Source organism: Hyla sarda, chromosome 4 (genome assembly GCF_029499605.1).
Source record: "Hyla sarda isolate aHylSar1 chromosome 4, aHylSar1.hap1, whole genome shotgun sequence".
In the NCBI taxonomy this organism is placed as follows: domain Eukaryota; kingdom Metazoa; phylum Chordata; class Amphibia; order Anura; family Hylidae; genus Hyla; species Hyla sarda.
The window spans coordinates 121558991-121585691 of record NC_079192.1 but is presented as its reverse complement, the minus strand read 5'-3'; the positions used below and the strand labels follow the sequence as shown (position 1 = coordinate 121585691).

General features: G+C 39.7%; 1 protein-coding gene across 1 annotated transcript; it reads left to right on the top strand.

Annotated features, from left to right (window-relative positions):
- Positions 1–430: 430 nt before the first annotated feature.
- LOC130368380 (gonadotropin-releasing hormone II receptor-like) lies at positions 431–26057 on the top strand. The gene is made up of 4 exons (XM_056571946.1): positions 431–1126; positions 11969–12522; positions 21032–21236; positions 24529–26057. Exons 1-4 carry the CDS (start codon positions 1093–1095, stop codon positions 25002–25004), a joined length of 1269 nt encoding a protein of 422 aa, XP_056427921.1. The 5' UTR covers positions 431–1092; the 3' UTR covers positions 25005–26057.
- Positions 26058–26701: the final 644 nt, after the last annotated feature.

The window sequence follows — 26701 nt, the reverse complement described above, 5'->3', positions numbered from 1 at the left end:
CAGGGCATTTGTTACATTTCAAAAAAGTCAGTCAAACTTTTTAGGCAAAAATACAAACTTTATGTAATTTACATTTTTCATGATATAATACTAATTTTTTAATTTTATCCCATGGGGCTTAATATTCATAATATTATCTATTAAGATCCACACATTGGATATTAGATTTGGGACTGTAACTTTAAGTAAAATATTACCGAAAGTGTGAAGGCTTTTATAATTGAATCACAATACTTGGTAATAACACTAGAGCAACTCCGAGGGGCTTTAATAATCCCACACAAGAGGATTTGTTATTCTGAACATATGAAAAGGTTTGAAGTGATGGATGGATGAAGATGGAGAAGGAGCAGTATTGGCTCATTTACACATGGCCAGAAGATGTACTGCAGGTGTGTGACGTCACGGTCCTCAGCCCTCTTGGAATAAATTCAGCTCCTTGCCTCATTACTACTCCAGCTCTGAAGATGTCAAGTCCTCTCTGCAATACTGTCCCCACCTCTAAGACCTCACCCTAGCAATGATTTATTAGATTGCCCCATTACTAGTTGGTCAGTGCACTATTTGAGCAGTGCCCATGGACTATACTATCTGAATATATAGGCTAAACTTTGAGTTGCTGTAGTCCTGTAATTCAGCATTCTGCACTCTGATCTGTTACTAATGTACATTAACACCTCAACCAGAAGGCAAGAAGCTGAAATCACATACAACATAATGATGCTGAGGTGCAAAGACATGGAGAGGTCTGGCTGACATTTTACCAGGGAATAACTGATAAGTATAGCAGCAGGGGGCTGTTTTTGACTCTAAACTTTGGATTTATAGAAAGGATAACATAGATTGTTCTTCTAAAATAACTTCTAAAACGTCAAAAAGGAGGGAACCCCTGAAGACTTTTCTCATCTGTCCTGGACAATTCCATTTTATTCTTGCTGGAAACAAGATGCATCCTGCATGTGTGATAGGCTTGTGAACCAGTGCCATGCTCCATCCTGAGGATTAGTGTGAAGGTGCTCTGTACACAGTGTCAAACTGCTCTCTTCTATTCATCTGCTTGTAGTGGAAAGGAAGCCTTTGTGACAGCTCTGTATGGCTCTGGCAATTCATCTGTATCCCATAAAAGGTAAGAAACTTCACTACCATTTGTATAATACGTTATCACATAATGACATAATAATTGAATTTAACATAAATATTTAATAATATGATATATTTAGATATATAAACTGAATACACTGTATGCTACTAAAGTTTATGTACACAAACAGTATTTATAACCAGGGGTGTATGTATAGCTTGTACTGACTGTGACATTTGGTCCGAATACAACAAATGTGTGTAGTGTGCTTCCAGGAATGTTTTCAAGGATATCAGTTAGAAATATGTAGCAGAAACCGTATGGGTTATGTGCAGATTTTGTTGCAGATTCACTGTAAATCTGCCCATGTGGATTAAACTAAACAGGAATAATGTATCTAATTTACAGGCAACAGCGTGGTGGCAGCAGCTAATAAAAAAATATATATATATATATATATATATATATATATAGAAAGGAAGGTAAGACAGCACTGGGTGGTCGACCTCTGTGCCCGTGATCACCCTGGCAGCCAGCCCAGGATCAGTATACACCAAGTCCGGAAATCACAGCACCAGCCAGGTCATGGATCTTTAAAAACTGGATTTCTTAAGTGTTCCCATCTCAAATGCAATGTTTCAGCAGTAATAACCTTTATCAAGTGTGCTTGATAAAGTTATTACTGCCGAAATGTTGAATTTGTGATGGGGACAATAAAGAAATCCAGTTTTTAAAGATCCATGGCTGGTGCTGCGATTTCCGGACTTGGTGTATACTGATCCTGGGCTGGCTGCCAGGGTGCTATATATGTATATATACATTTTTTTTCTTATATTACTTAAGTGCTGCTCCTCTTAACACTGATACCCTAAGCAGAGTCCCATGGGTGCCTTTTGGCAAATATCCATCCACTATAGACATCTTAAAGTGTGTGCCCTTTAGCATCCCATGTATATGTTCCCATAAGGTCTTGGGTAAAGTTTTGTGACTGCAGTATGTATCTGTTATGATTTTTGCTTTTTCAGACTTCATGTAAAACCTTACATTCTTACAAGCAGCAACACAGTATATGTTTTTTCTATACTTTTGTAAGATCAATTTCTGGACCTTCGCCTTTTACATCATATCCCCCCCCCCCCTTCCCCCAATACTGAAGTAGTGCAGGTTTGCTTATTGTAAAAGATGAAGTCCTATTGAGGGAAACCTTCCTATTGTATTCCTTGCAAACGTGTGAACCAGAGTACTTGACCTCCTATATATTCCCATGGACAGTATTATGCAGTTATCTGGCTGTTTTAGACAGATTAGTTCAGACTAGTATAACCGTTTTTCTAAAGAATTGATTTTCTCAAGGGTTGAGTTTAAATGAAAAGAAATGAAACAATACATCCACACCAGGGCCATATATTACTTCTACAGTGACAAATAATACTATCATACTGTTATTAAATAAAAACCACTATACACAGACTAGAATCACCAAGAACACTACTATACCAGGGGCAAAGAATTGTGCCACATCATGGCCACTACCATTTATCACCACATAGCGACTTGATAAAACTACCATATTGATACTAAATAGCAGGCTCTACAGACCATAAGAGTGGTTTTCTTCTCTATTTGGCTCTGACCACCTGGAAGACTTCTTCCAACAATAGCTCATCTCCACAGAATCTGCCAGACAAACATCTTAGACTGTGCCATTTTCAGCCCATTCTCCACCTGTCCCCTCAGTGCTCCAGAAATTGCCCCCCTTGGTGCCCCAAATAGTATAAGAGAGTAGGTATGTGGGGAGGAGGGGTAGTGAGTAGTGTTGAGCGGCATAGGTCATATTCGAATTCTCGAATATTCGCGAATATATGGACGAATATTTGTAATATATTCTCTAAATTCGTAATATTCTCATTTTATTTTTGCATATGCCAAAATTTGCGTATGCGAAAATTAACATATGCGAAAATGAGCATATACAAAAATTAGCATAAGCCAGTCTCACACAGTAGTATTAGAGCCTTCTTTACACCACGTGCTGGAAGCAGAGAGGGGTGATCACTGTGATGTGTACTGTGAAAAAAAAAAAAAAACAATATTCGTAATTACGAATATATAGTGCTATATTCTCGAATATGCGATATTCGCGAATAAAATTCGCATTGCGAATATTCGTGAACAACACTAGTAGTGAGATGGGGTGGGGGTTAGATTCCAGAGGTAAGGTAATCCCCCCCCCATTAGGTAGATGTCCCAGGGTAGGTAGTAAATATTACCCATTGGGTAGGTGTCCCTATGTATGTAGGTAATTTCTCCTATTATGAGTATGACCCCTGTAGGTATATGATCCGTCCCCTTAAGCAGAAGCTTCCAGTAGATAATCCCACCCTTTATGTAGATACCCCAGTAGGTAAGGAATTTTCCTATTAGGTAGATTCCACAAATAGGTGGGAAATTCTCCCAATTAGGTAGATCCCCTGAGTAGGTAGGTAAATCCCCTCATTAGAAAGATGCCCCAGTATGTAGGTAATCCCCTGTTAGGCAAAGGCCCCCAGTAGGTACACAATCCACCATAAGGTAGATGCCATCAGTTGGTAGGCAATTGCCCCATTAAGTAAATGCCAACAGTAGGTAGATGATCCCCACCAGTAGATAAAGCTAGGTAGTTGCCACCTGCCCCTGTTTACCGCCTGACTCCCTGATCCCCCCCCCCCCCCCCCCCCACACACACACAATAAGCCACTGGCTATACAAGTGCTGTAATGTGCAGTTGGCTGTTTCGTTGTCTCCTGTTACTTATCTGAATAAGACACGGACTGAGTACCTCCATTCAAATAATTAGTATGTGTCCCAGAAGGTAAACCCCTACTGGTGATGGTGCAGCCAGGATGCAATTCAGTCTATAAATGTTATTTATTAAAAATCACTACTATCCTCAAACAAAAAAAGGACTTGTGTGTAAAGTCTCCTGTTCATTGGGTTTTGAACACAATGCTTATATTAAAAGGAACATGCCATGTTGAAAATGCAGTCCAGTCTACAGGTAGTATGTCATAGAGCAGGAGTAGCTAAGCACACTGATATATACTTTTGTGGAAAGGAATTCCAGGATAACTTTTCATGTATTCATACAAACCTCTGCTCATTCTTGCTTAGTAGTTAAGTGGGTGATTGACAGCTCTTTCTATATGCACATTTATACACTGAGCAGTCAATAATTGAGTAGGTCCGCCCACTTGACTACTTAACCCAGAATGAGGAGAAGTTTACATAAAAAAAGTATCAAGTAAAGATGTCACAGATAATTGTGAGATACGGCTTTGGGTAACAGCCATCCTTTGTCTATGGTTGACTTTAAGGGGTTATCTCAAATGCCCTCCAAATGAATGGAGTGGCAGCACACACGTGTGGCCAGCTGTGCATTCATTCTCCAAGGGACTTCCAAGCATTGCCGATCTCAAAACAGATTTCTAAGGAAAAAGGGCTCCAGCACAGCTGTGCATATATTTAACATTGTTTGAAGGTGCTGACCATATTTATTTCTTGTACTGGTACTCTTGTTATTCAGTAACTGTACGACTATTTTTTTTTTTGTGCCCTATTTTTATTTTGGCAGTCTAGTGCCCTTTGAGTTTGGGACTCTAGTAACACCCCTTCCTGTAGACCCACATTCTTTAATCCTTTTTTTGTTATTGTTACACAGAATAAAGAAAATTAATGCTTCAAGCGTCTTCTTTCTGCAGGTAACACAGTTTTATGTGTAGGGTTCCTGCTATCATTCTAGATAAATCCCTGTCTATGAGCATCACAGTTCCTGGCATACATCAGAAAGAGTAATCCAATTTACTTTGGCTTTGGGGCCCTTCCTCTGTCAATGCCACTGACAGCACATGTTAAAATAACACTATGCTGTTTAAAATAAGACATATTTTAGAAACTTATTTACAGGAAAGTTTACACAATTACACAGAAATAGTATTCCACTATGTAATCCATGTGAATTTTGCCCAGCATCCATGTCCTATTGTTCTCCAAGGGACTATACACCTCAGAATTTTTTTTTAAAACATGTAATTTATTGATTTTTTTTTCTAAGCAGAAATCGCAGTGGGTGGAGCTATCCAAGCCCAAAACGGCATCATTATGGAGTGCAAATCCACCCAGAAATCTGAGAATATGTTTATTATGAACATGCCCTAGCAGTAAAGTAACAACACTATAAGTTTGGATATGAACACAAAGAACATCTTATAATACTTCTAGCTATATTTACATGGAATTTATTTACAGCTTTATCTTTCCTCAAGCATTTAGTAAAACAGATTCCCAGTGATGCTAGTACACAGCAATCATGTTATTTCCACTGCTTTGGCAAAATGGACTGTTATCCAAGGACAGTGCCACCCTCTAGTTAAATTATTGATTTAGGGATAGTAAACTCCGTCCTGGCAGTGCCAAGAGATAGATTTTAATCAGAGAATCTGCTGGACACTTGGGCGGAAGAGGGTCACATGCGGTGTGTATTAACCAATCACACGCTGTCATTCCAGGATCATGTAGAGTCATCTGCTCTCTTTTTAAACCTGAAAACTTATAGAATTTCTTCTCTTTCTCAATTTTCGGCTTTAATGTAAAACAAAATATTCTGTCAATTCCTGTAATACAGCAGTTTATGAACAATTTTTAAACACTGTTTTCAAGTACTTTATACACACACACACACACACACACACATATATACGCATTATATATACACATATACTGTGCATTCAGAAAAGTCTTTAGACCCTTTTACTTTTTTTTTACAGTTTGTTATGCAATAGTCTTGTGCTAAGATCGAAACAATTTAAGTTGTACCCCTTCATTCTGCACGCAATACGATTTGGAAAGACAACTTAAAGGGGTACTCCATTGGAAAACATAAACTGGCTCCAGAAAGCTAGACAGATTTGTAAATTAATTCTATAAAAAAAACGTAATCCTTTCAGTACTTATCAGCTGCTGTATACTACAGAGGAAGTGCTCTCTGCTGACACCTCTGTCCATTTTAGGAACTGTCCAGAGTAGGAGCACATCCCCTCAGCAAACCTATTCTGATCTGGACAGCTCCTGAGACAGACAGAGGTGTCAGCAGAGAGCACTTGTGTTCAGACAGAAGAATAAAAAAAAAAAAGAATTTCCTCTGTAGTATACAGCAGCTGATAAGTACTGGAAGGATTAAGATTTTTAAATAGAAGTAATTTACAAATCTGTTTAACTTTCTGGCACCACTTGATTAAAAAAAAAAAAATGTTTTCCAGCTGAGTACCCCTTTAAGCTGGCCATACCACCAAATTAGTAATCAGGGGGGTGAATGAAATGGTGATAAAGGTGACCAAAAAGAATCCAATGATCACTCTAGCTGAGCTCCAAAGATCCTGTGTGCAGACAGAAGAACCTTCCAGAAGGTCAACCATCACTGCAGCACTCCATCAATATTGGCTTCATGGCAGAGTGGCCTTTAACAAGCCTCTTCTCCGTAAATGACATATGAAAGTCTGTCTGGAGCTTGTCAAAAAGTACCTAAAGGACTGACAGACTGTAAGAAAGAAGATTCTTTGGTCTGATGAAGCCACAATTGAACTGTTTGCCCTTAGTTCTAAACATCATGTCTGGAGGCAGGGCCGGTATGAGGTGGAAATTTGAGCCCCGTGCAGACTTTCCGCTCCTCCCCTCAGCTCTCTGAAGATTTCCGAAGCTAGAGCTGGGTGGGAGGGTAGAGCGAAGGCAGAGCAGGGGGAGAGAGAACGTATATGCCCCCCCTAATTTCAGGTACATGCCCCCTCCTCTCCCCTCCACCTGCTCTGCCTTCAGAGGACACAGGTCTGCATAGGAGAAAGAATACCGAGCAGAGAAGGGGAGAGAGGATGTACACGGCTCCTCATCTCCACCCTGAGCTCTGCCTGTGGTCACTGAATGGGAGGATGACAAAGTGCACATGCTGGGGATTTATAGACTGCAGGGGCTGGGGAATAAATCTTGAACGTTGGACGGTACTCCTGAATAACATTTTGGGAGTTGTAGTCCCTGTTATGTGTGTATATGCTAGTGCATGCCCTGTAGAGGTGTTTGAAAACGCAAAGCAGAAGCGCTCCTTGTGGAGGATCACACATGCTAATGTCGGACAGGGACGGAGTACAGGTGGTCTCTTACCCGCACCGGTTGTGTACCGACATACACAACAATGGTTAGCACGTGTTAGACAATGAAGGAGACTTGGTTGTCCGTCTGCAGCCTTCCCATGTTAACTTGTATGATGCAAGGAACTTAATGGGTGGCAGGGAATTCTCTGGCGCTGACCGGAACAAAGAGGCTTCAGGTACGTAGGTTTAGATAAAAGAAGCTTTATTCAGCCAAGATGCAACGCTTTTCACTGCGCAAGTGCAGCTTCCTCAGGCATGGCAATCACAGGTACAAGCAAGGTTATATATCCTAAGTTTAGCCCTTTACATACAGATAAGGTAAAAATCTTCATAGAACACTGGGCATTAAAATTCTTCATAAAACACAGGGAATTAGAATTAGGGTTCACAAGCACCAATAATTGAAATAGAATAGAAAGAACAAAAAATAAGAAATAAATAAAAAACCAAAAATAATATAAATAACGCCTTGTTAGAAGACGCTGGTGTGTACATACCCTAAAGTGATTTAATGGGATGACACAGAGCATTAAATAAAATAACACAAAAAAATATCATTTATATATATATATATATATATATATATATATATATATATATAGTTATGTATAAGATACATAAATAGGACTTCAGTAGAATAACAATAACAATAAAATTAAAAATGAAAATAATAAGAATAATACATTTAGTTTAATTCATGCAATCATGTTCCACAGTCTGAACAGATCAATCATATACAGTTACATTTTGTGAATTATTTGCAGAACCTATAAATGTATGATGAATATATTTATCGAACATTTTCGATAATTTCATTAAGTTCTGACGAGGTCAGTGTAGCCAATTTATAAATCCAAAAGGATTCTCTGCTAATTAATTGTTGACATCTATTTAGTATATTGCTTGGAATATTTTAAATAATTTTTAAACTGAGATGATCTACTGATTTTTGATGTGTAGCGGTAAAATGTCTTGACTGACTGTGGAGCATGAAACCATGTTTGATGTTCCACCTGTGCTTATTCATAACCTGTCTGAACAGTGCGGCCCACGTATTGCAAACCACAAAATATAAACTGCTAAATTTGTGTCACAATTATTGTTACCCTTAATTTTATATGGTTATATTTACTTTATGTGCACTTTATCTTTACCAAACCTTTCAGGCTCATTGTGTTGCCGCACCTGGTGCTGCCAGACATAAGTCAGGCTTCTTCATGCCAGTGTCTATAGGGATAAACCTTTCAATTATTGGAGGGTGGTCAGGGGCAGCGGTATAATGAATATGCTGGAACCAACTCCAGAAAGCACCTGTAGTAGCTTCAATAAGTGAGACTTTTGAGGATGTGTGTTGCTCATGCCAAGGGGGAGGGAAGGGGGGGCTAGGAGGGGGCTCCGTTTCACATGGAGGGAATGTGCAGTGCGCGAGTATTCCTCACATGCAACTGGAGAACGTTTTTTTCTTTTTAATCAACTGGTGCCAAAAGGTTAAACAGATTTGTAAATTACTTCTATTTAAAAATCTTAATCCTTCCAGTACTTTTCAGCTGCTGTATACTACAGAGGAAATCCTTTTCTTTTTGATTTTCTTTTCTGTCTGATCACAGTGCTCTCTGCTGACACCTCTGTCCAGAGATTTTTAAATAGAAGTAATTTACAAATCTGTTTAACTTTCTGGCATCAGTTGATTAAAAAAAATGTTTTCCAGTGGAGTACCTCTTTAACCCCTTAAGGACGCAGGACGTAAATGTACGTCCTGGTGAGGTGGTACTTAACGCACAAGGACGTACATTTACGTCCTAAGCATAACCGCGGGCATCGGAGCGATGCCCGTGTTATGCGCGGCTGATCCCAGCTGCTGATCGCAGCCAGGGACCCGCCGGCAATGGCCGACGCCCGCGATCTCACGGGCGTCCGCCATTAACCCCTCAGGTGCCAGGATCAATACAGATCCCGGCATCTGCGGCAGTTCGCGATTAAAATGAACGATCGGATCGCCCGCAGCGCTGCTGCGGGGATCCGATCATTCATAACACCGCACGGAGGTCCCCTCTCCTTACTCCGTGCGGCTCCCGGCGTCTCCTGCTCTGGTCTGTGATCGAGCAGACCAGAGCAGGAGATGACCGATGATACTGATCTGTTCTATGTCCTATACATAGAACAGATCAGTATTAGCAATCATGGTATTGCTATGAATAGTCCCCTATGGGGACTATTCAAGTGTAAAAAAAAAATGTAAAAAAATGTAAAAGTAAAAGTAAAAAAAAAGTGAAAAATCCCCTCCCCCAATAAAAAAGTAAAACGTCCGTTTTTTCCTATTTTACCCCCAAAAAGCGTAAAAAACATTTTTTATACACATATTTGGTATCGCCGCATGCGTAAATGTCCGAACTATTAAAATAAAATGTTAATGATCCCGTACGGTGAACGGCGTGAACGAAAAAAAATTTAAAAAGTCCAAAATTCCTACTTTTTTAATACATTTTATTAAAAAAAAAATTATAAAAAATTTATTAAAAGTTTTTATATGCAAATGTGGTATCAAAAAAAAGTACAGATCATGGCGCAAAAAATGAGCCCCCATACCGCCGCTTATACGGAAAAATAAAAAAGTTATAGGTCATCAAAATAAAGGAATTATAAACGTACTAATTTGGTTAAAAAGTTTGTGATTTTTTTTAAGCGCAACAATAATATAAAAGTATATAATAATGGGTATCATTTTAATCGTATTGACCCTCAGAATAAAGAACACATGTCATTTTTACCAGAACTTGTACGGCGTGAAAATAAAACCTTCCAAAATTAGCAAAATTGCATTTTTCGTTTTAATTTCCCCACAAAAATAGTGTTTTTTGGTTGCGCCATACATTTTATGATATAATGAGTGATGTCATTACAAAGGACAACTGGTCGCGCAAAAAACAAGCCCTCATACTAGTCTGTGGATGAAAATATAAAAGAGTTATGATTTTTAGAAGGCGAGGAGGAAAAAATGAAAACGTAAAAATTAAATTGTCTGAGTCCTTAAGGCCAAAATGGGCTGAGTCCTTAAGGGGTTAAGGCCAACCAACAACACCTAAAGTTGCCAAACTATCAGCTCATAGCTGTTGTATATTACTGTGGCACAATGGCAGCCATCGAGCAACTGGATTCCAGAAAACCAAAAACGTACCAAAATGCTGCACATGCTGCAATCTTCCCCAGTGTGTCTGCCACTATTTTATGTTGTCCTCAGTGGGGGCAGTATATTAAGCCTGAAATGTTCCCTTTTAGCATTAAAGGGGTACTCCACTGCTCAGCGTTCAAAACATTTTGTTCCAAATGCTTAGAGCCGGCGCCGGTGGCTCATGACCTCACGGCCACGTCCCCTTGTGACGTAGCGACTCGTCCACTCAATGCAAGTCTATGGGAGGGGTCGTGAGAAAAAAGATCAACAGACATGTCTAGCTACGACCAGAAAAGGTACATTTTCCTGCTGGTCTTGCACACATTGTAATAATGGAATAATAAAGGGTGAATATATTCACCATCCAAAAAGAGGAAACAAAATCCCGGTGAAAGGTTTTTATACCTGTACTTCAGAAAACGTGATTTACCTTGGACAAACAAACAGAAAAATGAAAATCAGACTAACAGAATATAAATCAAACATACGTAGAACACTACAAAGAAAAATAGCAGAGAAAATTAATTTGGAGAAAGTACAGTAGCTAAATATTTTTTAGAGAAAGAACATAAAGAACACACCTACGATATGACCTAATAAAGGTGAAGAAATAGGCAACTAAACTGTAAGTGCTTCTTTGAATAAATTCAGTTTTGCCGCTGGGCATACACCATTACCCATATGTTCATATTAAAGGGGTACTCCGCCCCTAGACATCTTATCCCCTATCCAAAGGATACGGGATAAGATGTCAGATTACGGGGGTCCCGCCACTGGGGATCCCGGGATCTCGGCTGCAGCACCCACCTGTTGCGGCTTCCGGAAACGCTGGAGGCTTCGGCTTCCGACCACGGTGATGTGAGATTGTGACGTCACGACTCCGCCCCGGTGTGAAATCACGCCCCGCCCCTCAATGAAAGTCTATGGGAGGGGGCGTGACAGCCATCATGCCCCCTCCCATAGACTTGCATTGAGGGACTGGGCGTGACATCACACGGGGCGGAGTCGTGACATCCCGATCTCACGTTACCGTGGTCGGGAGGTGTTAGGATGAGAGCCTCCAGCGCTGCCAGAAGCCGCAACAGGTGGGTGCTGCAGCCGAGATCCCGGGGGTCCCCAGCAGCGATACCTCCGCGATCTGACATCTTATTCCCTATCCTTTGGATAGTGGATAAGATGTCTAGGAGCGGAGTACCCCTTTAAAGGGGTGTGGCGACCGTCACGCCCCCTCCCATAGACTTGCATTGAGGGGGTGGGGCATGACATCAGGAGGGGCCATGAAGTCACGAGCCCCCGGTGCCAGCTGTAAGCGTTTGGAACAGAATGTTCCAAATGCTGAGTAGTGGAGTACCTCTTTAAGTAAATTCCACTGGTCCTAATATACAGCGATGAAGAACTTTCCACTGCTCTGGCTGAATGCCCTGTTATCCAAGGACATCCTATGTTATCAGATGTTATTCAAGTATATCCTATGTGAACTGTTTCTTAAAATATCATTAAGTTTTTGTTACATAAAGTATTTATATATATTTTTGTCCCCAGAAATGGATATTATAAACATCACAAAGAAACTTGGCAGCAAGAACTGTATCAGCGGACCTTGGCTCAGCAACTCATGTGAACTAGATGCAAACACATCCTACCCTAATATAACTCATCGTCATATCCAGCTCCCCACCTTCTCTCCAGCTGCCAAGGCCCGGGTCATCATCACCTTTGTTATTTTTACACTATCAGCCTCCTGTAACTTGGCGGCTCTGTGGGCAGCTGCAAGAACAAGCAGGAAGAAAAGGTCACATGTCCGAATTCTAATCCTTAACCTCACCACAGCCGACCTCCTAGTTACATTTATTGTCATGCCTCTGGATGCCATATGGAATATCACTGTGCAGTGGCAAGCAGGGGACGTTGCCTGCAGAATACTCATGTTTTTTAAGCTTCTGTCCATGTACTCTTGTGCTTTTGTGACTGTGGTGATCAGCGTGGACCGGCAGTCTGCTATCCTCAACCCATTAGCCATAAATGATGCCAAGAAGAAGAATAAAATAATGTTATCAGCTGCCTGGATAATGAGCATTGTACTATCATTGCCACAGGTATAGACCTTCACAATTTTTTTTTCCATTAAAGATAAAGATAATTCTATAGTAGAAGACGTAGTAGATACAGCACCAAAAAGCCGGAGACTCAAATCTTGATGGAGTGTGACTTTATTCGCTCCCCAAAGTGCAACGTTTCGGCAACAAACTGCCTAAGGCAGTTTGTTGCCGAAACGTTGCACTTTGGGGAGCGAATAAAGTCACACTCCATCAAGATTTGAGTCTCCGGCTTTTTGGTGCTGTATCTACTACACGTCTTGTATGCTTCGCCGGGTTGGCATTCATGGATGATTACTTGCACAGCTGGGGAGTCCAGTGTTGTCTCTTTTACACATTTTGTCTATAGTGCTACAAATATACAATAAAATATGCATATTATGGAACCTGGATAAACAATAGTAGGGCAAAATACAGAGAATTTGGTTCCTTTCCCGATGTGTCTAAGCACATACAGGTTCTTCTCAAAAAATAGCATATTGTGCTAAAGTTCATTATTTTCCATAATGTAATGATAAAAATTCAACTTTCATATATTTTAGATTCATTGCACACCAACTGAAATATTTCAGGTCTTTTATTGTTTTAATACTAATGATTTTGGCATACAGCTCATGAAAATTCCAAATTCCTATCTAAAAAAATTTGCCTATTTCATCCGACCAATAAAGAAAAGTGTTTTTAATACAAAAAAAAGTCAACCTTCAAATAATTATGTTCAGTTTTGCACTCAATACTTGGTCGGGAATCCTTTTGCAGAAATGACTGCTTCAATGCGGCGTGGCATGGAGGCAATCAGCCTGTGGCACTACTGAGGTGTTATGGAGGCCCAGGATGCTTCGATAGCGGCCTTAAGCTCATCCAGAGTGTTGGGTCTTGCGTCTCTCAACTTTCTCTTCACAATATCCCACAGATTCTCCATGGGGTTTAGGTCAGGAGAGTTGGCAGGCCAATTGAGCACAGTAATACCATGGTCAGTAAACCATTTACCAGTGGTTTTGGCACTGTGAGCAGGTGCCAGGTCGTGCTGAAAAATGAAATCTTCATCTCCATAAAGCTTTTCAGCAGATGGAAGCATGAAGTGTTCCAAAATCTCCTCATAGCTAGCTGCATTGACCCTGCCCTTGAAAAACACAGTGGACCAACACCAGCAGCTGACATGGCACCACAGACCGTCACTGACTGTGGGTACTTGACACTGGACTTCAGGCATTTTGGCATTTCCTTCTCCCCAGTCTTCCTCCAGACTCTGGCACCTTGATTTGCGAATGACATGCAAAATTTGCTTTCATCCGATAAAAATACTTTGGACCACTGAGCAACAGTCCTGTGCTGCTTCTCTGTAGCCCAGGTCAGACGCTTCTGCTGCTGTTTCTGGTTCAAAAGTGGCTTGACCTGGGGAATGCGGCACCTGTAGCCCATTTCCTGCACATGCCTGTGCACGGTCGCTCTGGATGTTTCTACTTCAGACTCAGTCCACTGCTTCCGCAGGTCCCCCAAGGTCTGGAATCGGTCCTTCTCCACAATCTTCCTCAGGGTCCGGTCACCTCTTCTCGTTGTGGAGCGTTTTCTGCCACATTTTTTCCTTCCCACAGACTTCCCATTGAGGTGCCTTGATACAGCACTCTGGGAACAGCCTATTTGTTCAGAAATTTCTTTCTGTGTCTTACCCTCTTGCTTGAGGGTGTCAATGATGGCCTTCTGGACAGCAGTCAGGTCGGCAGTCTTACCCATGTTTGCGGTTTTGAGTAATGAACCAGGCTGGGAGTTTTTAAAAGCCTCAGGAATCTTTTGCAGGTGTTTAGAGTTAATTAGTTGATTCAGATGATTAGGTTAATAGCTCGTTTAGAGAACCTTTTCATGATATGCTAATTTTTTGAGATAGGAATTTGGGGTTTTCATGAGCTGTATGCCAAAATCATCAGTATTAAAACAATAAAAGACCTGAAATATTTCAGTTGGTGTGCAATGAATCTAAAATATATGAAACTTTAATTTTTATCATTACATTATGGAAAATAATGAACTTTAGCACAATATACTAATTTTTTGAGAAGAACCTGTACTTATACAAATTCAATTCCGGAGCATCTTTTCTAATACACTGCATTAGGTGCTGTTCCTTATAGCTCCAGGAATGTGTGAATACATTTGTGGTGCCTGGAGAGTAATGGTGTCTAGGGTGTTGCAGTAATAGTGTAGGGTCTGATGGTGTTAACCCTTGGATGTCGTGACGCCAGGGTGGTTTTCCTCAATAGTAATATTCCTACCGCCAACCGCCCCACAAACGGCAGGGGGATATAACGGAATGCCCCCAGCAGATTTTATGAAGTAAACTGAAGAAACTTTACTTGCGGAATTCATGCAAGGGTATTGAACATAACAGTCTTTTCAAGTTCCTCACAGGTTTGCTGGGACTTGGAAGCAATGAGCGTTTGATGCTAGCTACTGTGCTACTATTTTAGAATATTGGAGCTGATAGTAGTCACACAGGATTCAGTAGTTTGAGCTTTGAGTAACTCACGTTTAGTGGCTGCAGATTCTTAGGCTTTGGGCCTAGATGAATTGATGATGCTGATGAGATGATGAGGTTGTGCTTGCTTGATAATCCGGAACTAAGAAAGTGAACTTAGTGGCAGCAGCCCCTTATATATAAAGAGGGCTAGGCAAAAGCTCATTTGCTGGCAAACCTGTAAGTTATGAACCCAGTGAACTCTGGGTACATCACATGACCTCCAAAGGTCCTTAAGTATTTTATAAATTACAACTGTAAATCACATGACCACTAAGGTCCTATACATATATCTTCTATACATTAAATATATATATTAAACAATAGATTTATATGAGGCGACTAGGGGTAAGTCCTACAGGAGAGCCCTATGACATGGAGGGACTCTAGCTGAGGGGACCCCAGACAAGGGACAGGACAAGGTTCTGTACAGGGACACTACAAATTGATAACTGGCTGTCATCATTTGAGTAGTCAATAAACTGTGTGCCTACATACTGTGACAGTGTCTAGGCTTACTTTTTCTTGAAGAATCCAATCATTCAATAAAACATGTCAGAGGAGTTGGGATTTTCTGTTTATTACAACCCCATTTCCTGATATGTCCCACCTAGAAAGTTGATTAAAAAAATGGTGGTTTGACTGCTAAGATCACCACCCTTCCCATTGTGGCAGAGATGTCATGTTTTTTATGTACAGTTTATTACCTAAGGTACAAGGGAAACAACTGGCAGTCATCCATTCGTTGTCCTTTACTGCCAACTGAGAGATATTGCTCTATGCAAGTGCTTCTCCTATGTCCATGGAGGAGCCAAGGATGTTATACAAGTAATATCAGCCTTTCTTACCTGTGCTTTCCTTAAATAAATAAAAAAAATACAGGTTGGATCTAATATTACCATTAAATAACCTAGTGGGTAGCAACAACTGAACCAGGGAATATGGGAAAATTTTAATGGAAACAGTTTGGTGCCAGAGGTGTCTTAAGGAACATGCACACTGCTCTGAAAAAGTAGTTGCCCCCTCTATATGTCCTCTATTCTTGCATATTTTTTACACTGAACATTTTCTTGACTTTGGATACCATTTAAAGGGACTCTGAGTAAACATTAACCATATACATTTGCGTATATGCCCCTCTCCTGCCACCAGAACAGCTCTGACTCATCATAACATGGGCTCCTTTGATGGAGTCTTATGGTATCTGGTCCAATGATGTTAGCAGCAGATCCTTTAAGTCCTATAAGTTGTGAGGTGCTGCCTCAATGGATCAGAATAGTTTTTTAAGCACATCCCACAGATGCTCGATATTTGGAAGCCAAGTCAATGGCTTGTGTTTTTTCATGTTCTTTGAATCATTCCTATGAATGGGTGTAGTTGGTGTACAATTATATTTAGGTATAAGGTAAGGTATATGACAATATAACATCTGTATAAATGCCAGAACCCAAAGTTTCCCAGCAGAACATAACCCATAGTATCTCACTGCTGCCACATTGCATCCTGGTGCCAGCTCTTCCCCAGGTAAGTGATACGAACACCCAGCTGCGCACATGATGTAAAAGAAAACATAAATCATCAGGCCAGGCTGCCATCCTCTATTGCTCTATGGCCCTTTTCTGATGCTACCACTATGAATTCTTTTCAACGTGTAACAAAAAGTATGAAACTTTTCGGTATTTTCAGGGTCACTACTTGTTGCCAGCATATACTGTATAAACTTCCATTCTTTACTGTTCATTCACTGGCCTAAAATCTATATTCGGTTGTTTCTCAACCCTGTTTAACCAATTTAAGGTGCCCTTATGTCCCAAAATGTACTACTGCCTCATTTCCTAAGGACCTTCTGTTACCATGCAATCCACTTGTACAGGAGGGCCATGTACAATAAGGTATGTGCGTTCTTTAACTACTTGGTCCATTTTCAGTTCCATAGGCTACACCTTAGTAAGTACACTCTTTCTTTAGCATTGTTACCATATATAAGTATACTGTATTATTATAGAAAGCAATGAACTCATTTTGTAATCCCACCTCTGTCCATGTAAAAGCTCTATACTTAATGTTTTTCTTGTCATTTCCACTGCAACATTTTTTTCTCAGTAAAGAAAAAAAGAAGAAAAAGAAAATTACATTAATATACCAGCTATGATGCATTTATGAATGGCTTCTCTGGAACATTTCCCACAGCTGTTCTAATGGAACACTCTCTATTTCCTTTGATATAAAAATGTTACTATATAATAACAGTGAGAGAGCATTCTGCACATTTCAGGCTTTTGCAGAGTTGTACAGTATATGCACATAGAGGCTGATTATGATTTATTTTACATTGTAACATGATGGGCTATATATTTATTGTAAATAGGAAAAATTGCTGTTATTCTGTTTATAAAGTGTGTATTATATTGACATAAATGTAGCAGTTGCACCTGGGCCTTAGTGCTTGAGGCACCCACTACTACTTCATTGGTACCCCCAAATGTAAGAAACTGACCGGAGTATAAACTGTATCCAAGTTCAGATAAAAGCCAGAAGTGTAGGTGTGACACATATTACTATGCTACAACTACTCCCACACATTGGGGAGATTTATCAAAACTTGTACAGAAGAGTTGACCAGTTGCCCATAGCAACCAATCAGATTGTTTCTCTAATTTTTACAAAGGTCTCTGCTAAACTAAAGAAGCAATTTGATTGGTTCCTCTGCACAGGTTTTGCTAAACCTCCCCCATCATCCTCTCCCTACACTCAACTTTGAAAAACCCACACTTACACAGGTCAACCCACTAGTTATAATACGGCTTCAGGAACTCCCCCTTTGACCTCTAACCAATACCAATGTAGGGCATTTTGGCCATTGATACCAGGATTGGGTCTAGTTTTCAACAACACAACATTGGCACCCTTCACCCGATGCCACACCAAACTGATCCCTTAACCAGCCAATAATATGCTCCTGCTCTCCTGTTTTGACAACAGCCTTCACCACGCCCAATAAACAATTCACCTAATTGGTCAAAGAACTCCAGCCCTAACCAAAAGGCAGACCATAAACGCTCATTGTCCAACCAAATGACACTCCACAGGCCGTGCTTGGCAATCCAGTGAGGTGCAGCTCATGACACTGAGTTTCCAATGGTAACATGAACGACTTACACCACAGTTTCTATGCAGGACCTCATTGCCCATTGATTTTGATCTATCATCATTCACTGCTGCCTCACTCATCTCTCGCATTGTAGACAGGCCTCAGCAACATCATACAACCATGACTACTCTCACAGCTTCTCACTTCGGTATTGTCACACGACACAGGCACCACTCAGGCAGGTGATAATGTTGGCCATTTAACCACCCAGATGTTGACAACAGTATTTAGGTGGATAGAAGTTGTGTCAATGTCATGTCCTGGGTCCAATTGGGCACATTGGTAATTGCTTGCTGCTTAACAGTTGTTATGGCAGCCAGGGGTCTCCTATTACAGCCTGACTATGGCAGGGTATAATAGAATCTTAATAGATTGACAGTTTACTGTAATACATATGTTATTGCTGTGAAAATACTTTCAATCTAGTCATCACATAGTAAATTCTCCTATGGCAATTTTTAAAATGTTCCCTGGAATGTTATCTGGAAAATGGGAAAACATTTTCCAGATAAACCCAAAATGCTAATAATAAAAACCACAGATGACTGCACAGAAACAAGCTGTAATACAGACAAAACCATAATATAAAAGTTATAATAAGAGTATGGCGAAGCAAAGCATAAACATGACAGAAATTATATAAATCGAGTATTGTTATAATCACACTGACCTAAAGAATATAGTTTTATCACACAACAAATGGAGTACAAATGAAACTACACAAAAGTTGCAGATTTGTGTTTGCTTGTTTTTTTATTTTACCCCACAAATATTTTTGTGCCAGTTAAAAAGTACAATTTGTCCTGCAAAAATCAAGCATCCATATCGCTCAGTTGATTAAAAATCAAAGAGTTATGGCTCTTAGAAGGCGGCAAGAAAAACATAAATGAAAAAAAACAAAAAACTGGTGCAGTCATTACTTGGTTAATAGAACCATTTTTAAAAATGTATACACAAAGTGAAGAGAGAGAGAAAAGTTATTACAATTGTCCGTGGTTTCAGTTTAATTACATATTGTCATTAGTCGATGATTTTTGCAACAGGATTACAGTAACCTCTCATTCATTTCTTTGACAAAGAATGCGAATGTCCATAAAAAAAAAAGAAAAAAAGAAAAATAAATTACTGCTGCTATTGTATAAGGTGCGTGGGTGTCATGAATGCCTGATCAAAATGTAAAGTGGCTGTACTGCAAACCAAGCATAGAAATTCTGCAATGAACATTATCAGATTGACCATGTAAGTGGCGCCTGCATCATTCATTCACTGACTCCTGCCTCTCTGAAACACACTGACAGTATTGATATACAGAACCCAGAGGATCTATGATGTCCCCGATGTTTTCTACCATTCTTCTACAAAATGTATCACTGCTGTCCAAGCTCATCTTATGGCTGTTTGGTGTAGATTATATCTATTGATTTGTGGCTGACTGTATATGACTCTATCAACCAAGTCCTATCTGCAGATAAACGAAAACTGAGTCTATAGCAGTATGAAATGTAGCATAACATACTCTTTCCCTTGAAACAACCAGTCGAATAAAAGTTGAAGGGGCTGTAAGAACCCCAAGGGTGAGCTTTTGTTATTTTTGTTGCTGGGCTACGCCCAGATGTCTGGCTGGTCAGCTGACCTTGTTTGCTTTGCACCTGTCTTGCTGGCTATATAAACCTGCAGTGTACTCTCAGACCTTGCATGTGAAAGAGCTCTCTCAAGTAATTAGCAATTATTATCTATATTCCTGATCTTCTCGAATTTGTGACTTTTGGCTTGGCTTCCTGACTCTTCTCTTGTGTTTGCGACTTGGCACCTTTGATATCTCCTGGTATTGACTCGGCTAGTGGACCTTGACTAATTGTGTGTGTTTGTTTAGTATAATTTCTGTTAGTTTGTGTGTTTCCTACTATGTCCCAACCTGTGTCTGTTTTGTAGTTTATTTTGTTGACAGTGACTTACACCACTTATTAAGGAAGGGACCGTCACTGTGGTTGTCGATCCGCTGTTTAAGATGGATAGGCAAGTAGGCAGGGCCAGAGGGAATGAGTGAGATCAGGGCAGCACTCCTTCGCTGCCCAGACATGACAGGGGCCATGCCGTTTAGGAAAAAAAATTAAAAGTGATATGTCATAGAGACATTGTGTGAGTGTGCAGTCCCCTATCTGCTAAGCACTTTCTCTCCCAGCTCTAAATGATGTGACCGAGATGGTCTGATAAAGCAAGTTTATGGGACCGTCTTGGTCCTATAGACAGAAAGCAGGGAAAGAAGAGCTCAACTGTGTTCTTCTCTCCTGACTTATGTCCTGTTCATAAGATTGCTCAGGGTCTGAACACTTTGGTCCAACTGATCAGAACTTTGCACATGTCTTTAGGAAATATGAAAAGCTTTTGAAATCAACAGACATACTTTAATTTTGTAGATGTTAGTAACATTTAGTACAGACCCTGTGACTCAGAGACTCAACTAGCTCTTTTGGTTGGCAAGACGTTCAAGGAAAATGTGCTTACATGCTATCATTCACAATACATGATACCGTTGCCAGACCCTAAGCACCCAGATGCTTATATGTATCAGCCCCAATAAGTCTCAACTAGAGTGTTCATCCACAATACCTCCTATGAATACCAACCACAGTCCCTTAACCAGTACCAGCAGCAGTGTCCTTATAGGGGGGCATCCCTTCTTTTCTAGACAGGGGAGGCAGTTGTATGTACTGTTGGTGGCTGCCTATCCTTCCTATACCTTTTTACAGCCCCACATTGTGAGCTCTTTGTTATTGATTCTAGCATTGGCCATTAGGTGTAACATACATAAACAAATCATTTGTCTCGCTCCCCTTTCCTTCCAGCTCTTTCTGTTTCATACAGTAACAATCACCGAACCACAGAACTTCACCCAATGCACCACCAGAGGCAGTTTCCAGGAGCACTGGCAGGAGACAACCTACAACATGGTGAGCTTCGTGTGTCTCTTCCTGCTTCCTCTCCTGATCATGATCTCCTGTTACTCAAGAATTCTGCTGGAGATATCAAAGCGCATGAGCAAGGGGACATGTAAGTACTATGCTGAGAAAAGAAGGCTAATATTATAGGCTGGAATGTATAACTTTTCATTTTTTGCTAAGCACAGATCATCTGATGTTAATTGTTTGCCTAGGTTCTAGAAAAAAGTGAAGTAGCTTTCCACAGGGCTCCACCCAGACTTTTGTTCCACCTAACAAGCCATCCATATCATATATATATATATATATATATATATATATATATATATATATATATATCTGTATACGGAGATTGACTCTCCATTCAAGTGTGTTGGAGTTATAGAAACTGAGCCAAGGCTGCTGTTCTTATAACCATCAGATGTATGTGATGGGAAAAACTACAAATAAATAAAAAATGTAAAAAATTAAAAAGAATTTGGAAATTCTGAATTTTTTCCCTAAACTATAGGGAGAGAGTGTTCGGCTTATACAGGTTAAAGATTTTTTGTGTATTTGAATCGCACACTACTACACAGTTAAATTAGCATAGCATCCCCACTGTGGACACACGGAAGGACTGATTAGGAGCCTGTGATTAGAGAAACACGCTCCATCAGGAACTCTTTCTGCTCCGCTGGCTAGCCGCAGCTAGGATGACTGCATCCAGCCCACGATCGGCATAGCCGGTAAGAGGCACACAGTGCTAAACTCACATTGCGCTCGGAGCCTCGCATACCTGTCCTCGCGCCGCGCGTGATAGCGAGGTCCCGAAGCAGAGGATTACAATAACTGTGGACAATCAGCTACAACCACCGCTGAGTTTGAAGCCACTCATACTGTAGCCCTGGGCAGTCAGGGTAGAGTGGGCTCCAAACAGGGGGCATCCAGCGTTGCCAAACACTGTGACAAAATATTATGTACTGCTAACTAACTTATTTCGGCATGGTGCCGTCCCTGCCAAGCTATTGACTATACACAATCCATTTCCAGTTGCGGAGAAAATATCCATATTTGCAGCACTTGTAGCACCTAATATTTCCTATTTCCGTGTCCAGTTCTAATTATATTTAATAGGGGTATTATTATCCAGTGTTGTTTTTATATATACCTTCAGTACAGTTTTCATAGTATATCTATATTTTATATCTCGTGAATAGTCTGAAGCAAGGGCCCTGCCAAGGACCTCACTCCACTAAGTTTATTTAAATAAATGCTATTTTAATTTGGAAACTCTCTCTCTCATTCTCTTTTCTTTTTTATTTATTTTATTACTCTTTGCATTTTTTCTTCTGTTCTTTCTCCTATCTCTCACCCCAAGCCTAGTAGGACTGTTACCCATTTTTTGTCTCCCCTCAAATTAGCATAGGTACTTATGACTTGTCATAAATTACAGAAATGTCAGCCCATAGGTGTTGTAGATTTAAAGGGGTTATCCAGGAAAACATTATATTTTATATATTATATTATATTTTATATATATCAACTGGCTCCAGAAAGTTAAACAGATTTGCTAATTACTTCTTTTAAAAAATCTTAATCCTTTCAGTACTTATGAGCTTCTGAAGTTAAGGTTGTTCTTTTCTGTCGAAGTCCTCTCTGATGACACCTGTCTCGGGAAATGCCCAGTTTAGAAGCAAATCCCCATAGCAAACCTCTTCTAAACTGGGCGTTTCCCGAGACAGGTGTCACCAGAGAGCACTTAGACAGAAAAGAACAACCTTAACTTCAGAAGCTCATAAGTACTGAAAGGATTAAGATTTTTTAATAGAAGTAATTTACAAATCTGTTTAATCTGGAGCCAGTTGATATATATATAAAAGTTTTTCCCTGGAATACCCCTTTAAGTTTGTGGCACATGGACATCCAATGATATGCCAAATGTATTAATAGGATGTACCTCTTTATAAATTTGGCATTTCTATTTAAGACTGCCATTTGAAACGCAAGTCCAAGTAAATCCAGGTCAGTGCCTAAGAGTGATGACTGCTTCCTTGATCTACAGGCTAAAATGAAATGAAATAATATGGCTGCCATGTGGCAACTACCTCTTCTCTAGGCTGTCATTAGAATCAAACCTCTCCAATAGATAGTGCCAAACAGGCCCTAAAGTCTATGAGAAGACAGCCCCACTTGAATTTGATATGGAGCCAAAAATTTGTTCATAGGGAACACTCTTAATTCTCATCTAACATATACAGATTTTATTGATGAAAGCATCTGTTTGCATGGTAAAAGCATCAATTACCTTGAATTAGTGTAAAAGTAGACATGCCCACAATCTGTATAGTTTGAGATAAGGCCCTCAAAACGAATCCTTCAATGTGTGCCAACTCAGCACTGGCTTCTTTAAATATACAGTCATGGCCGTAAATGTAAAATGAAATTTTTCTACAAAATGAAATATTTCTCACAGAAAAGGATTACTGTAGCACATGTTTTGCTATACACATGTTTATTCCCTTTGTATGTATTTGAACGAAACCAAAAAAGGGAGGAAAAAAAGCAAATTGGACATAATGTCACACCAAACTCCAAAAATGGGCTGGACAAAATTATTGGCTCCCTTTCAAAATTGTGGAAAAATAAGATTGTTTCAAGCATGTGATGATCCTTTAAACTCACCTGGGGCAAGTAAAAGGTGTGGGCAATATAAAAATCACTCCTGAAAGCAGATAAAAAGGTGAGAAGTTCACTTAGTCTTTGCATTGTGTGTCTGTGTGTGCAACACTAAGCATGGACAACAGAAAGAGGAGAAGAGAACTGTCTGAGGACTTGAGAACCAAAATTGTGGAAAAATATCAACAATCTCAAGGTTGCAAGGCCATCTCCAGAGATCTAGATTTGCCTCTGTCCACAATGCGCAACATTATAAAAAAGTTTGCAACCCATGGCACTGTAGCTAATCTCCCCTGGGTGTGGACGAATAATTTTGCCCAGCCCATTTTTGGAATTTGGTGTGACATTATGTCCAATTTTTTTCCTCCCTTTTTTGGTTTAGTTCCAATACACACAAAGGGAATAAACATGTGTATAGCAAAACATGTGTTACTGCAATCCTTTTCTGTGAGAAATATTTGATTCTCTTGAAAAATACTACAGTATCTCAAATAAGTGAGTACTTCCCTTACATTTCTGTAAATATTCTATCTTTTCATGTGACAATACCCAAGAAATGACACTCTGCTACAATGTAAAGTAGGGAATGCACAGCCTATATAAGTGTTTAATCTTGTGCCCCCTTAACACACAGCCATTAATAGTGAGATACTGTATATGTACTATATATGTTTGAACTTTTCATGCCTTGTCTTGCTTTGTTTATATCAGAAATTTAAGAATAAAATGTTTCTTTTTAATTCTAGTGTCTTCTAAAGAGGTTTACCTCCGACGTTCTAAGAACAACATCCCCAAAGCTCGGATGAGAACTCTTAAAATGAGCATTGTAATAGTTAGCTCTTTTATCATCTGCTGGACCCCATACTATCTCCTAGGCTTGTGGTATTGGTTCTATCCCGAGACCATGGAAGAAAAGGTTTCTCAGTCAATTACACACATTCTGTTCATCTTTGGCCTCGTCAATGCCTGTCTAGATCCCATCACATATGGACTTTTCACAATACACTTTCGGAAAGGGCTTCAGCGCTATTGCGGAAGAAGAAGGACATCAGATGCGGACGCAAGTTCCTCTGTGACAGGGTCATTTCGTTGCTCAATGTCCTCTTTTCGTGCTAAAAAGATGATAGTTCTAAATCAGGAGATGCAGGCGTTTCAGTCTTACAATGGCTCTTCAAACAACTCGGACTTGAGGACAAATGGGCTTGGGAGCAGCTGTCTATGAGACATTGCAGTTTTGACTTACGAATTATCTACAATTGGATGTGCTACAAATATTAATTAAACCATGCCCTGCAGCGTGCTCCTAGCAAACTGTTTTGTACAGAGATGGTTTTCTGTTTTTTCCCAGTAGACGCAGTCTACTTGTGAAGACAAACCAGTAAGACACATTTTGTGCAAATCCTGCAACGCGAAAATAAATGGTTTGTGTGAAATCCATTGTAAGATCTTAATTCTGGATATAGCTAAATGTTGACATGTTGTCAGCTTATATGTAGAGTACCCAAAATGTTTCATTATTAAATGTAATTTTAACATATATGCTATTTTCCACTTGTACTTCATAGGTGCTTGTTGTACAGATACGTGTATCCAGTTGTGTCATCTGACTGTACCACTGGTCCAATAACCTTTGATCCCACTAAATGAAGAAACAGTCACATAAAAACTGTTTCATTTAGAAATTTTTTCCTTTTATTGTTGAAAATGTGTCAGTAAAATGTGGAAAAATAACACCCAGAGCTAGTAAACCCAAACAGTACAACACTAACTTGAAATAATACATTGTATTACAATACAGAAACTGAAGATTGATACTTTTTATTTTTTATCATTACTTTAAATGTGGTTAGTAGTTGAGAGCATTTATGTATATCCTTTCTTAGTAAAGCTTAAGTATTTTTTGCATCACTTTAAATATCATAGGTGTCAAAGTGCTTTGTGGAAAAATGGATCCTCTGGGTTTCTACAGATTTGGCATTTGACCAAACCCGGGAACGAAGTATGTGGTATTATGAATGTTTTTACCCTTAACACACACAAGAGGGTGGGGACTTTCCCAAAGTGGTCCCCAGGGGAGTACTCCCTGAATAATAGTCTCCATCAGTGAGAGAGAGAAACATCCAGTAGGTGTCATTTTCTGTCTCCAAAATTTTGTATATGAAGCTCTGCCTTTTGTGGGTACCCATTTCCTTAATAGAATGGCCCCAACCATGAAGACAGTACCTGCTTAGTGTTATGTAAGGAACAAAACAAAAAGTAGAGGCCAATGGCTAGGGAGGGAACATAGCAACTCATGCTAGGAAAAAATGATTTAATGAAAACTCAACAAATTGTAAAATCTACAATAAAATGCTAAATCACAACACAGCTTTGGTTACTAAAAAAAAATGTTTATAACCAATTATTAAACTGGTGATTAATTGGTTACAGTTCTAATGAATTATAATATCTTGTGATTCCTATTATTCCAACACATTTCTCCAGTCCAATTATTACAGGTTCATCTTACACAGCATCTTGGCACCAAAGCACAAGTAGAGTAAAATAACCTACATAAATGTATATGCACTGGTATACAGATACAAATAGTGATCTATCTTAGTACACAAGAGGCTGAAGAAAAATTGGTAATCCGCCTAATTACACCAAAATCAACCCCAAGGTAAAAAGTGCACAACAGCATGAACAAAAAAAAAAAAAATAACAAACATACTATGCCAGGAGTGCAGTGTGCAGATAATTTGCAGTGTTCAGTAGTGTATCCATAAAAAGTCACAGCAATAATGTACACAGTAATGAGACAGATAATCCATCCACTCATGGCCAAATGACACTTAGCTACAACTAGGCGTCCATAATGATATTTGTAATGCCCACATAGTGCAGTGTGGGATCCGCGATGGTGCTACCTGCATGGAG